The sequence below is a fragment of the Cyprinodon tularosa genome, unplaced genomic scaffold, assembly GCF_016077235.1.
Source record: "Cyprinodon tularosa strain WSP-4 unplaced genomic scaffold, ASM1607723v1 ctg190, whole genome shotgun sequence".
NCBI lineage: Eukaryota > Metazoa > Chordata > Actinopteri > Cyprinodontiformes > Cyprinodontidae > Cyprinodon > Cyprinodon tularosa.
The window spans coordinates 564,317-578,766 of record NW_024038679.1 but is presented as its reverse complement, the minus strand read 5'-3'; the positions used below and the strand labels follow the sequence as shown (position 1 = coordinate 578,766).

At 38.6% G+C, this 14,450-nt stretch overlaps 1 protein-coding gene across 6 annotated transcripts in view; it reads right to left on the bottom strand.

The window, feature by feature from the left end:
• The window catches only part of LOC119782282 (VPS10 domain-containing receptor SorCS1), a 324,729-nt gene that overhangs the window by 169,642 nt on the left and 140,637 nt on the right, over positions 1-14,450 (bottom strand). For all 6 annotated transcript variants that reach the window (XR_005280651.1, XR_005280652.1, XM_038283182.1 and 3 more), the window contains exon 3: positions 5,557-5,656. Coding sequence is in view for 4 of the 6 variants with exons in the window: in XM_038283182.1 (XP_038139110.1) it covers positions 5,557-5,656 (100 nt within the window). In the remaining 2 variants the exon portion in view is untranslated. The remainder of the gene's footprint in view (positions 1-5,556; positions 5,657-14,450) is intronic.

The following is a 14,450-nucleotide window of genomic DNA, read 5'->3' as shown; positions in this document are numbered from 1 at the left end:
TGGTTCTGTTCTAGTTGCAGAGCAGAGATGGTTCTGTTCTAGTTGCAGAGCAGTGATGGTTCTGTTCTAGTTGCAGAGCAGAAATGGTTCTGTTCTAGTTGCAGAGCAATAATGGATCTGTTCTAGTTGCAGAGCAGTGATGGTTCTGTTCTAGTTGCAGAGCAGAAATGGTTCTGTTCTAGTTGCAGAGCAATAATGGATCCGTTCTAGTTGCAGAGCAATAATGGATCTGTTCTAGTTGCAGAGCAGAAATGGTTCTGTTCTAGTTGCAGAGCAGAGATGGTTCTGTTCTAGTTGCAGAGCAGTGATGGTTCTGTTCTAGTTGCAGAGCAGAAATGGTTCTGTTCTAGTTGCAGAGCAATAATGGATCTGTTCTAGTTGCAGAGCAGTGATGGTTCTGTTCTAGTTGCAGAGCAATAATGGATCTGTTCTAGTTGCAGAGCAGTGATGGTTCTGTTCTAGTTGCAGAGCAATAATGGATCTGTTCTAGTCGCAGAGCAATAATGGATCTGTTCTAGTTGCAGAGCAGTGATGGTTCTGTTCTAGTTGCAGAGCAATAATGGATCTGTTCTAGTTGCAGAGCAGTGATGGTTCTGTTCTAGTTGCAGAGCAGAAATGGTTCTGTTCTAGTTGCAGAGCAATAATGGATCCGTTCTAGTTGCAGAGCAATAATGGATCTGTTCTAGTTGCAGAGCAGAAATGGTTCTGTTCTAGTTGCAGAGCAGAGATGGTTCTGTTCTAGTTGCAGAGCAGTGATGGTTCTGTTCTAGTTGCAGAGCAGAAATGGTTCTGTTCTAGTTGCAGAGCAATAATGGATCTGTTCTAGTTGCAGAGCAGAAATGGTTCTGTTCTAGTTGCAGAGCAATAATGGATCCGTTCTAGTTGCAGAGCAATAATGGATCTGTTCTAGTTGCAGAGAAATAATGGATCCGTTCTAGTTGCAGAGCAATAATGGATCTGTTCTAGTTGCAGAGAAATAATGGATCTGTTCTAGTTGCAGAGCAGAAATGGTTCTGTTCTAGTTGCAGAGCAATAATGGATCTGTTCTAGTTGCAGAGCAATAATGGATCTGTTCTAGTTGCAGAGCAATAATGGATCTGTTCTAGTTGCAGAGCAATAATGGATCTGTTCTAGTTGCAGAGCAATAATGGATCTGTTCTAGTTGCAGAGCAATAATGGATCTGTTCTAGTTGCAGAGCAATAATGGATCTGTTCTAGTTGCAGAGCAATAATGGATCTGTTCTAGTTGCAGAGCAATAATGGATCTGTTCTAGTTGCAGAGCAATAATGGATCTGTTCTAGTTGCAGAGCAGTGATGGTTCTGTTCTAGTTGCAGAGCAGAAATGGTTCTGTTCTAGTTGCAGAGCAATAATGGATCCGTTCTAGTTGCAGAGCAATAATGGATCTGTTCTAGTTGCAGAGCAATAATGGATCTGTTCTAGTTGCAGAGCAATAATGGTTCTGGGCATCATTCACTCTTTTCTTTGGTCTCAGTGGCAGAATGTAGTGGAAAGGGTTCAAACCCTTTTACCAAACCTGAGCCAGGTTTCAAGACACTTCCTGTTATTTAAACAGAGGATTTGATCTGGTTTCAAACCCATGAACACGTAACTGAAAGTGGATGGCATCCAGGATTATTTGATTTTCTCAGCAGCGTCTGGAAAGACATTGCTGTTTTCAGCTCCAAATGGGCACTAATTAGCAGGAAAACAAAAACGACCTTACCTGCTCCGCTTCCCGTCTGACTGCATTATATTCATCCAAACATTCAGAGCTTCATGTTTCTGGGCACAATTACACAAACCTTAAAGCAGGGAGGGAAGCAAAGTCCAAGCGTATCATGAGCACTGACTCCATCACCTTACAGCTTGTAATGTTACCCTGGCCAATTTACATCAGAATTATCTAAATGAAGACTGGGAATGTATGAATAGCATATTTGACTTATTTTATAAGCAAAGTTAAACTGAAAGATAATTGTACCTTATAGCAAGGATAAAGATTATGATCATTTCCATTCACCATTGCAATCATATTATGTATGTAAGTATAGGACTATCTCATTGTTGAATTAAAGTAATGTCCAAACAAGAGCCTGTTTTTTTCTGCTGTAAATATCTCAGTGCAGGATTTAGACCTGCAGTTATTTTGTTTTTTATGGATTCTCTTCCATCTGTTAACAGATGGTTTTTCAAATCTATTCAGCCATAGTCTAGATGACATTTGGCTGCCAGCTTTTCATTGTTCCTCTCTGAAGAAATGTTTGAAATGTCAAATCTTAAAGGTTTTAGTTGGAACTTCGTCATCGTCTTTGTTATCCCAATCTTACATTCCAATAAAATGTGTCCTCTGCATTTTGCCTATCCCCAACGGAGCAGTGAACATAACATCCAGAGTCTGTGTTTTGAACCAGGGATCTTCTCAGGGAGAAACATGATCCTTACAATGATGTCCGCTTTGTCTAAATGATATTGGGTTTGTTGATGCAGGGCATGATGGTATCTTCAACTCCAATGCCACAGCGATAAGCAAACTTCAGTGGGTCCTGATAGCTGCTTGTTTGTTTGCTGAGGTGAATCCACGGGAGAATGTATGCAGTTCATTGGCTCTGTTCAGACTTCCATCTGTCTGATGATCCTTCTGCTTAAAGCCTGTCATCTTTTTCATCCCTGACCATACATCTCTGATATTGTTCTGCTTGAATTTCCTTTCCAGCCTCTTCCTGTATGCCTCCTTATCTTGACCTTAAGTGGCTTGTTTTTTCTTGTTAAGCAGTTGCTTCAAATTACTTGCAATCCATAGTTTATTATTACGGAATAATTTCAGTGTTCTGGTAGGGATGGTGTTATCTACCCAGAAGTTTATGTAGTCAGTCCCACACTCAGCCGTTGCACTGATGTCCTCCCAGTGAGGCTGGCACAGTGCATTATAGTCTCAAAACGAACTTTGCATGGTTTCTTTAGCTTCCTGTGACCATCTTCTTACAGTTCTTTTTAATGCAGGTTGTCTCTTATAAAGTGGCTTGTACTCTGAGCAGAGTAAAACAAGATTTTGATCTGATTTCCAAAGTGGAGGTCTTGATTTAGAGATATATGAGCCCTTGACATTTGCATACGACAAGTCCAAAGTTGTTTTTTTCTCTGGTAGAGTAGCTAAAAAACTGTTGGAACATTGGCATTGTAGCAGAGAGTGAGGCATGATTAAAATCACCAGTTATTGCCACAAAAGCATTCGGTTGCTGGCTCACATTCAGTGTCGGCAATGGCACAAGGTGGAATGTAACAGAACACTGGTAAACTCTCTGGGCAAAAAATATAGCCGAAACCCAACTTCCGATAGTACTGCCAACAACCAATAGTTCAATATCTTGGCTGTAGTGACATATCTTTTCAGTAACATGTCCTGGATGACAGTATCTAACATTTAGCACTGCCAGCCCACCTCCACTGAATTTCCCAGTCTTCCTTAAATGTCTGCCTGCTTGTCTGGTCAGAAAGCCTGGCAGCCTGGAGTCCGAGGTATGATCCTGCAGTCACGATTCAGTAAAACACATGATGCTTCCTTGCTGATACTCTGGCTGGGTCCCTGCTAGAGACTGACATTTTTTCGGGAATCCAACGGGTCACGGGATTCCCGTGGGATTCCCGTGGGATGGGAGTCAGTGTTAGTAAAGATCACGTGATTGGTACGGTACAGGATTAAACATTAACGGGAGCAGACGGGAGCAGGAGCAAACCAATAATAACAAAAAAAAAAAACTAGGATCGATGACAAAAAATAAAATAAATTAGAAAGAAAAAAAATCCAGTACTGGCGCCGCCATTTTGTATTTTTTTTCCTTGAAGCCTACACTATAATGCGAGTCAAAAAAACTACACGACCCAAAAACCAACAGTGCTTCCGCTCTGAGTTTTTCACCCGCGCTCAAAAAAAACAAAACAAGAATGGGAGTGGTGCAGGAGCGGGAGTCATTCTGAATGGGAGCGGGATGGAAGTGGGAGTAATTTCACCAGGAGTGGGACGGGACAGGATCTAGATTTCTACTCTGGCCCGGGATCGGGACGGGACACCATTTTTTTCTGTGGGAGTTGGACTCCCGTGTCAGTCTCTAGTCCTTGCTAGGGCTTGGATTTATTCTATCTTGTTTCCTTAAGATCACATTGCCCATGATGAGGATATGGCTTAAATGTCTTGTTCCTCTCTCTTCTCCTGCTCTGCATTCCCAATGCCTCCTTTTCAACTCAGCTTGTACCTACTTGTAGTTGATGTATTATTTCAGCTTTAAAGATGTATATTAGCTGCTTTCTATGTTAACTGTGGTTACACATCATAAAAAGTATGCAAAAAGGAAAAGAATATATGTAAAATCCTTTCAGTTTCACAGCATTCAACACAAGAAGCCCCCAAAAAAAACAACCCTCAGAAAAAAAAAAAAAAATTCCTACAGTACATATAGGGACCACTTCATAGTTTCTTTGTTGGGACCACTTTTCATCATTCTGCTCAATAATTTCTTCGTTCTCAGATTCTAAAGTATTTGTTAGTTCAATCCCTAACTTATTGCACTCTCTGCTTTTTCATATCATAGTAGCTTCATCTGGTCTGTTTCTGTTTGGCACTCAGACCATCCTGATGGCAAATATTAGCTGGGCAGCTGCAATCAACACCTTCAAATATAGACAACAGAGTTTGGGGTGTTTTTTCAGTGTTTAGTCTTGTTTCTTTCCAACACATAGCTATGGTGTCAGCTTTTACTGTAACCAGCTTGTAGCTCATCTATTTAAATGTTTATTTCCTAGACAGAGCCACCTGTGGAGCTAATGTAGTTACCCATAGAAAGTATTTATGACTCAGCTTTTCTATTTTCCTTTTCTATGTCTGCTTCTGTCTAATTGAACCCCTCAGCAGATGGCTGCTTATACTGAGCCTGGTTCAGCTGGAGTTTTTACACTCCACTGTTGCTACATGCTTGCTCTGTATGAATGGTTGCTGTAGAGTCAACGACACAGTGCAAGTGCATATTTACTGGTGCCGCATGTCAATCCAAGAGGAGTGAATTGTGCAAAGTCGTGACTGGTTTCCCTTAGATATACAACTTCCAATCTGAATGGATCATCTTATTGAATATCTGTAAAGTGCCTGAAGATCATATGTGTTGTGCATTGACTCTATATAAATAATAACTTAATAAACTGATTTAAAATTATTTGTTTTTAAAGTATATACATCAGCTTTGACTTGTAAGAAAAAAAAAAGAAAAAAAAAACTCCAACAGATAGTTTTAACCATTATTTTACCAATACCTGGATATATGATTACCTTATATCCATTTCCTCATCATGAATATTCTGTCTAATCTGTTTTTGTAGAATCTACGTCTGAGCAAATGATCAATTCTGCTCTGATTGTCTTCCTGAAAACCCTGAACAATGTGTCAGACATCAATACAATCAGCTGTAAATGGCATTTCACAGTCTGTCAGATGAGCAATGAAAATCAGACCACACAGACAAACATTAATTAATTGAAGATCAAACAATCATCCATGATGCTTACCTTCCTCTTGTTGTTGGGGCTCACATACAGATAGCTGAGGATCGTCTTTGCTCCCACTTTGTCATTCAGCTTCTGGTATGTTGCACCGTAGTCAGTTGACCTGAAATTTAATCAGAAAGGTCTGATGAACACATTGGGTGAATTACCTGTTGCAATTAAGCCTTTTCCTCTGAGAGTTGGGAGAGTGAGCACGGCAAGAAGCACAGTTGAGCTGAGCTACTTCTTGGCTTCAGCGTGACAAAACAAAATCAATCAGGAAATCACTGAGCTACACCCGGTATGAAGTGACTTTCGTTACATTATTGTTGCAGGCAAAGAACAGGTTTTGTTATGGAAGGCTGGGAAAAAAAGCGTTTTAGAAGTGAAATGTATCTTTCATTTAAGTTTCTTTTATTGCATAGTTTTTTCTGAATTCTGTTTTTTGGATTGAGTTTTCTAAATTCTATTTTTTTAACTAGTTTTTATAGATAGTTATTCTCTTCACTTCCTCAGAAATGTCAGAAACAAAAATTGTTTATCAGTTAATATGTGCATCAAGAGCAAGTGTTTATTTTAGGATTGAGGTGGAGACATCTAAAAAAAGGTGAAATTTAAAACAAAACTCTATACCAAAAGATAAATATTAAGCAAAAAGAAAAGGACAAAAGTGAAATATGAAAATAAAAGGAAAATAGAAAACAAAATCGTAGAAAACAGCAAAGTTATTCTTAAAACTGTTTCTGATTAAGAATTTTTTTTTGGTTTTGGTTCTTCTTTATATTATTTTCTATTTTTCCATAAACAAAGTATGTTTTTAAATTGCAAAAATAACGGAATGAAATTCATTCCATACCGTGTTGTGTTTTTATACGTGCTTTAAAACAAAAAGTATCTCATGTCATCGTCATCATCATAATCATCATCATCCTCATCATCATAAAAAAAAACTATTAAAATAAAAACAATAAAAATAAAAATAAAAAAACACATATTCACTGCATTATGGTATTTTCAAATGGTGGTTTATATTTAGGGTTAAAAGTCTTCCAGAAAACAACCAGACATTTCAAACTTTCCTTATTTTTCCTCCTCAGTCCACATAATATTCTCATAAAAGCTTTAGGGATCAAAACAGAGTCTTTCTGGCTTTAAACTTGTCTTGGCAGCAGCTCTGGGTGCAGATCTCTCCAGTGGAAGCCATTTTTCTTCAGCCATGACCTCTAACCTTTACCCAGACAAGCCTCTAGAGCGTTGGTGTTGCTCCAGGTTCCCCTGTGACCTCCTGGATGAGTTGTCAAAGTGATCTCTAAATAATTTTAGAAGGTCAGCCCTTTCTGCAGAGGATTCTCCTCTATTATCCTCTGGATTCATAAAGGCTATGGAAGTATTTTCATTCTGATAGATGCTACAAACTTTGCTTGTGATGTAGTCTTAAATTTCTTCAGATCAGTGCGTTAGTCTTAAGTGTTTTTTTCTCTGGTAATTTGGTAATAACTGGTACACTGGAAAAAATCAAAATCTAGATAAGTTGTTTTTTTCTTAAAATAAGTGCATATATTCTTAGATTGAGGAGGAAAAAGATATATAATGGAACAAACCAATTTACATTTAAAATAGGAAAACACAATTGCATTGTCTTATTTCAAGTGCATATTATCTAATTATCTTATTTTAAGAGTAAAAATACACATTCCATTGGCAAATTACCCTATTTACCTACTCAAATAAAGGGTAAATAAACTTAATTTAAGAACTCTTTACTTATTTCTAGATCGTTTTTCCAGTGTAATGATTTGCTTCCATTAAAATGTTAAAGCTTTAATCGAACACAACCTGAAAAAGTATAATACATGTCTATTAATTTAAATATTATATATTTATGAGGTTTTACAGGAACTGCTGCTACTTTCTTTCTAAAGAAAATCATTATCGTATTGAAAATAATAATTGCAGCATCAGTGACTTCTGAGGTTATAGTTTTCTGCTTCAGGTATACTGCTGTGCTCTCTGAATGGTTGAGCAACGCTTTCTTTAACAGGCTTCTAAAAACTTTCTTTTTATATTTTCATCAACTCTAAACCATTCTTCACTCCTCCACTTGAATCGATTCAAAGATTTCACTGTGATTTTCTGCTAGTTAGTTTTGCACCAAGCTTTTCTACCAAAACTCTTTGGTAAAGCTTATTGTTTTAGCTGGCCTTGACCGTGCAGTGGTCTTTATTACCGCTAGAATCAATGTCTTTTTAGCAGTTAAAACAGATTACAAAGATTATAAAGTCCCACCAGGCACAAATCTAAAGTGCAACTGTTCATTTTAGTGGAATAAGGATCTTAAGGAAAACTTTAAACCGATTATTTAACAGAGATTCCATTAGGATAATAACTACTCTTTTACTTTTGATTCATCTGAATAGAAATCTTTGTTTTTAAAGAGAATTTGCTCCACTTTTCATAAAATTATTTATTAAACACACACATGCACACCCACAAAGGTTTAAAGATAATCATTAAATATGAATGTAAATGTGCTTGTAGATCAGTGAGGTGAGTCGTCTTTAGTTGTTCCCCATTTTTCTTTCGGAATTTCTTTTGGTATAAATGGTGGTTGAGCCAAATTGACAGTTTTTCATGTTCTTTTTTGCAGCTTTTCTCCAGGTCAAACTGACTTTGGCTTTTCACCATTCTGTGTCCCACCAAAAATTGCTTTTTGTTTTTAAAAAGCCCCTTTTTGAACCTACCAAACAGAAATTCACTCATCCAAAGGAATGAAACACTGAGCTTAAATGGCACCAAACTGATGTCCAATAGCTGGCTCTTGTATAACATTCATTTAAGAAGAAAATTAGAGAGAATAACAAGGTTCTGTGTCCTAATTAAAATGTTTTATTGCTATATAAACAAAATATCTCCACAAACTGAAGAAAGGTCCTTGGTTCAGATGGTTGCTGGAGGTGTTAGGGGCGTCAGAGATGAAGTACTGTAAAAAGTATCTACTTATAGGCAGAAAAAAAACTTTGAATTACTCTGAATCTGTATTTATATATTTATAATGTTTTCAATGCAACATGTTAAAAATGAATTTCTCTAAATTAAAATTGTGTTTAGTGTTTTGAAACTGATATTTGCTGTTTTTGTGTTTTACACTTAGTTTTTCTCATTTTGTTAATGTATACAACCCTTTAAAAAGAACATCTCCTGACTGGAGGCGTGATACACTTAGACAACTTTTATTGTTGTTTTGTACAGCTTTCATAACATTTCCATTTCTTAAAATGCAGCATTGATCAAATGTAAACAGTGTGGGAGAAAAAAACATGGTGCAAATTGTTGAGAGATACACTATATTGCCAAAAGTATTTGCTCACCTGCCTTGACTCACATATGAGCTTAAGTGACATCCCGTTCCTAATCCATAGGGTTCAATATGACGTCGGTCCACCCTTTGCAGCTAGAACAGCTTCAACTCTTCTGGGAAGGCTGTCCACAAGGTTTAGGAGTGTGTTTATGGGAATGTTTGACCATTCTTCCAGAAGCGCATTTGTGAGGTCGCACACTGATGTTGGACGAGAAGGCCTGGCTCTCAGTCTCCGCTCTAATTCATCCCAAAGGTGTTCTATCGGGTTGAGGTCAGGACTCTGTGCAGGCCAGTCAAGTTCATCCACACCAGACTCTGTCATCCATGTCTTTATGGACCTTGCTTTGTGCACTGGTGTACAGTCATGTTGGAAGAGGAAGGGGCCAGCTCCAAACTGTTCCCACAAAGTTGGGAGCATGGAATTGTCCAAAATGTCTTGGGATGCTGAAGCATTCAGAGTTCCTTTCACTGGAACTAAGGGGCCAAGCCCAGCTCCTGAAAAACAACCCCACACCATAATCCCCCCTCCAACAAACTTTACACTTGGCACAATGCAGTCAGACAAGTACCGTTCTCCTGGCAACCGCCAAACCCAGACCCGTCCATCAGATTGCCAGATGGAGAAGCGCGATTCGTCACTCCAGAGAACGCGTCTCCACTGCTCTAGAGTCCAGTGGCGGCGTGCTTTACACCACCGCATCCGACGCTTTGCATTGCACTTGGTGATGTATGGCTTGGATGCAGCTGCTCGACCATGGAAACCCATTCCATGAAGCTCTCTGCGCACTGTTCTTGAGCTAATCTGAAGGCCACATGAAGTTTGGAGGTCTGTAGTGATTGACTCTGCAGAAAGTTGGCGACCTCTTCGCACTATGCGCGTCAGCATCCGCTGACCCCGCTCCGTCAGTTTACGTGGCCTACCACTTCGTGGCTGAGTTGCTGTCGTTCCCAAACACTTCCATTTTCTTATAATACAGCTGACAGTTGACTGTGGAATATTTAGGAGCGAGGAAATTTCACGACTGGATTTGTTGCACAGGTGGCATCCTATCACAGTTCCACGCTGGAATTCACTGAGCTCCTGAGAGCGACCCATTCTTTCACAAATGTTTGTAAAAACAGTCTGCATGCCTAGGTGCTTGAATTTATACACCTGTGGCCATGGAAGTGATTGGAACACCTGATTCCAATAATTTGGATGGGTGAGCAAATACTTTTGGCAATATAGTGTACATGAAACTGCTGCCGCCAGGCGCTGCCATGGTGTTATAATATAGAAACAGCGCATAAGTGTGATTTCCCATTCAATAATAGGGAGGCTAAACCTCCTGAGTAAATTTCCTAAAAACATGGGTCAAATATACCTTTTTAAACTTCATGAATGTGGTCGTTATTCTGATTTAAAGGAAAAGTACACCCAAAACATGATTAGCCTTCATTTTCTACTCACCCCCATGCTGAACAACACTCTGGAGTACTTTTTTAATATCTCAAATGCATCTGGAGATCTGGGAGGCTTCTTGCTGTCTGCTGACATTCAAATAATGGAGGTCTATGGTGACCGAGACAGAAAGGTCCATAAAAGTCCACAAAAAACGTGTCAATATTCCTCCATACTGCTCGTCCAATGTATTCCAAGTGTCCTGAGTGGGTAGCATCCAGAATTTACTCGAAACGAAGTCATTTAGAATGTTTTTAGAGCATAAACAGTAGTGTATAGGATTTCCTGAAAGCGCGCACATGCGCGTTCACGACGCTACGGAAGCCGGCAGACCAAACCAGCGCATTCAGCTCGGCAAAGAACTCATGCTCTTCCACAACACTGAAGTCCTCAGACATTTTTCTTTCGTTGTTTCTTTCTTTGCACAGGTAAACAGCACATTTCTTCTTCTACGCTTGCATTATTGGCAGAGCAGACGCTGAATGCGCACTTTCATCTGGTTTGGTCTGCCGGCTTCCGTGGCGTCGTGAACGCGCTTTCAGGAAATCCTATACACTACTGTTTATGCTCTAAAAACATTATAAATGACTTCGTTTCGAGTAAATTCTGGATGCTACCCACTCAGGACACTTGGAATACATTGGACGAGCAGTATGGAGGAATATTGACACGTTTTTTGTGGACTTTTATGGACCTTTCTGCCTTGGGCGCTGGGCACCTCCATTATTTGAATGTCAGCAGACAGCAAGAAGCCTCCCAGATCTCCAGATGCATTTGAGATATCAAAAAAGTACTCCAGAGTGTTGTTCAGCATGGGGGTGAGTGGTGAGTAGAAAATGAAGGCTAATCATGTTTTGGGTGTACTATTCCTTTAAGTGCGAGGTAAAATGGGTTTTATTTTATGAGTATGTTTGTATTTATTCTAATTGAAACATTTCTGAGCTTTAAGCTGTGAAGTTTGAGCTGTTGTAAATTGTTTTATTAAATTACTATCAGTTGGTCTTTGGTCAAACAAAGCTGCAGCTTTTCAATAAAGTATCACACGACGGGCGGTTGGATCATTAGGTAGCTGTCAAGTGTCATGTGTAGTTCAGCACAACTTCCAGCAGATGGCGTCACATCTCTTTATCTCTTCTTATTGCACCTAGCGCTTCAATTCTATTTAGGCTCATAAAGGGCTACCTGAACAATATCTTGGTAGAAACTTAGTTTATAAAACTCTATTCTATTAGGATGAAATGGCTTTTGATCTTTTTTGTTGAAGATTCATGGACATTTGACATTTCACATCAGTTAAACCTATATGCTGGTGCTTTTAGCTGCAGTAGAGGAGAAGACCTTAGCTTGAACCACAGTGTTGGTTGATTGCAAAGTCTTACAGAAATTATGTCACTTTTCCAGAAACTAGCAGTGTAACTAATTCATTTATAAAAGACAGTAACACTTTAGTCATTACTGCACTTTAAACAAATCGTTATTGATTAGTTAACATACATAAGTAAGGACTACAGTTTCCTGGTGATAGCAGACGTGCACATGTTGTCGCACATGGCGACACAACACCTATAAGTTCAGCATGACCACAGAGGAGAGACGATGTTGCAGAGACACGGATTTAATGACAGCATTACTACAGTAAAGCGCTCATTGAAGGCTAAATGTTTCTGTGATTTGCTCATTATTTGTGGGAACAAAGAGCTGTGATCTAAAGAAGCTCCTCATCTCCACACTGACAACTGAAGCCTTTGAACATTTTCTTTACTTTCTCAGGGCTAGAATGATTTTATTTGCTTGGTTTAGGTTTTTTTCATGAAACATTCCTGGGATCAGGCAGTCATGCTTGGGATTTTTTCTGGAATAGAGTAACCACTGTGTGTGTGTAAGTACTCTGGCTGTTAAAGAGTTGCCTTCACTCAGCAGTAACTTTTTTAGAAAAGTAACTAGTAACTATAATGAGTTACTAACAACCCTGGTAGTTAGGGTTGCTAACCCCCTTGAAAAAAAAAAAAAAAAGCACCCCTCATGTGCGTGCCAGCTGACCCGATTGCCTTAAACATTCCTGGACTGGTGATTCTTTTTTCTTTTTAGCCCCCCTTTGTGTGTGAAATGATTTTTTTTTTTACTATTTGACTCAAATCTGGATTGAATTAGATGCATATCTGCAGTGTGTTTTATTTTCATTATCACAGACTTTTTCCACCCAGGTATTTGTTTTTCCCATTCCTCCCTATATTTCTTCATCCATTTTTTTCAGAGGAGGGGCATCGCTATGGGAAGGTGCACCGCCCCTAAAAGCGGCGTCAGTATTTAAATGACTCAGTTCGTCCCCCACACTGCTCTGTTGTCTCCTGCCTCTTCATCTCTGTGAGCAACACTTGGCTCGACCAATGGGATGAGGCTATTCTGGATCGTTACTTATGTTGTCAGCTGATTGGTCACAATGCAGAACAGGGCACAGGGAACAAGTTTACTGTAAGTTTTGTATCTAACGTGCCCTTGTTCTTCATTTTCCATGAGCTTTTTACTGACATTTTTTTACTCTCACAGTATTCAGGACAATGTGCGTTCTCTTTCCACTAAAGACGAGACAGATACTTCAATTTCTAAACACGGAACAATTCCATTTTTCAAGGGACGGTTGGTAACCCTACTGGTAACAAATAATGTCAAATTATCTGGGAAGCATCATGTAAAAAAACAAAAAAAATAGAAGTAGAAGCCGTGAATGGGCAAACTGTAACAGCTAACTGTAGTAATTACTTAAAGATGTTAAATTAGCATATGGCACATTGGTTTTTGTTTCCCTATATTTGACTTACAGAATCACACATTTAAGACATCCTTCAAGCTCATAAACCCTGAAGCTCAAAATGTGGTAAAGATAAAATCAACCTGATGTAGAATATCAAACGGTCTCAAATGGTGTTTCTAATACAACAAAATACATTTTATAACAAATAATATGGTTTATACCCATTAAATTAATTTTTGATTTAGTAAAATACATTTTTTGACTAATGTATTTTTAGTTTGGGCAACTTAAATTCAGTTTTTAATTGTGTAAGTTTCTGACCAGACCCACCTACTGGGTTTATTAGTGCTTAGGGACCTGAAATGGACAATAAGTTCTTTAGTTGCAGCTGATTCTCACATAAGGAAAGTTTGTGCATTTTAAACAACAAGACAGAACCAACGACACACAGTTAAATCCTTATTTACTCCATGCTCCGTCTCAGAGCAACACTAACCTGTCCATCGGTATGTTTAAAGGATCAGTAACGCTTAATGTTGGCCTAGAAATGAGGTCAGGTCTTGTTTTCATCTTCAGGCTCCACCTCAACAGAAGATGAAGGTTATTAGAAATAATTCAGAGACGATGCAGCCTCACCTAGAGCTGTTTTCTGCAGTAAAAATGTCACATAAATACTTGTTCCATGCATTAAGTTTAAGAGGACTCTGATCCTTTTGAGACGGCATTTAAACCTGAACTGAGGGAGCAGATATATCTGTCTTCTTTCACATGAATTCCCAGAGAAATACTTTGACTGCCTTGTTCCCCATTGGGGTAAAGTAAATACATTGCTTTTACTGTCCAAACCTGCATCTGATCTGAAAGGCAGAGATTGTTTACACGGTATTTTGAAAGCACTTCTTGTACAATAATCATTAAAAATTATATTTATGAAAAAGAGAAGACATTTGATATCACTTTTCCGAACGTATTTTTAATCCAAAGATTGAAAATTCACCCTCTGACCAAAAAAGTGATTCAAAAATGTGGAAAATTTGGCATTAAAGTTGATTTACTGGATCAGTTTACTGTAAAAACATAACATCATATTTATTTATAGAAACAGAAATTTTGTCCAATCTGTTGGCGACCGAGAGATCAGGATTTTTCCACGCTATGGTCTTTACCCACTGATCTCTATTTATTCACTGGATTGCTGATTGCCCCAAAAAAGTGAAGCTCAGTGGAGTTATTAAATTGGTTAATTTGAACTCTATTTTAAATCTGTCAGATTTAAAGGCTGATGCACAGAAACAGCATAAGGTTATATGACATCATCCATGCAATAATTTGCAAATAGAAAAATATAATGGCATTAACAGACGTGT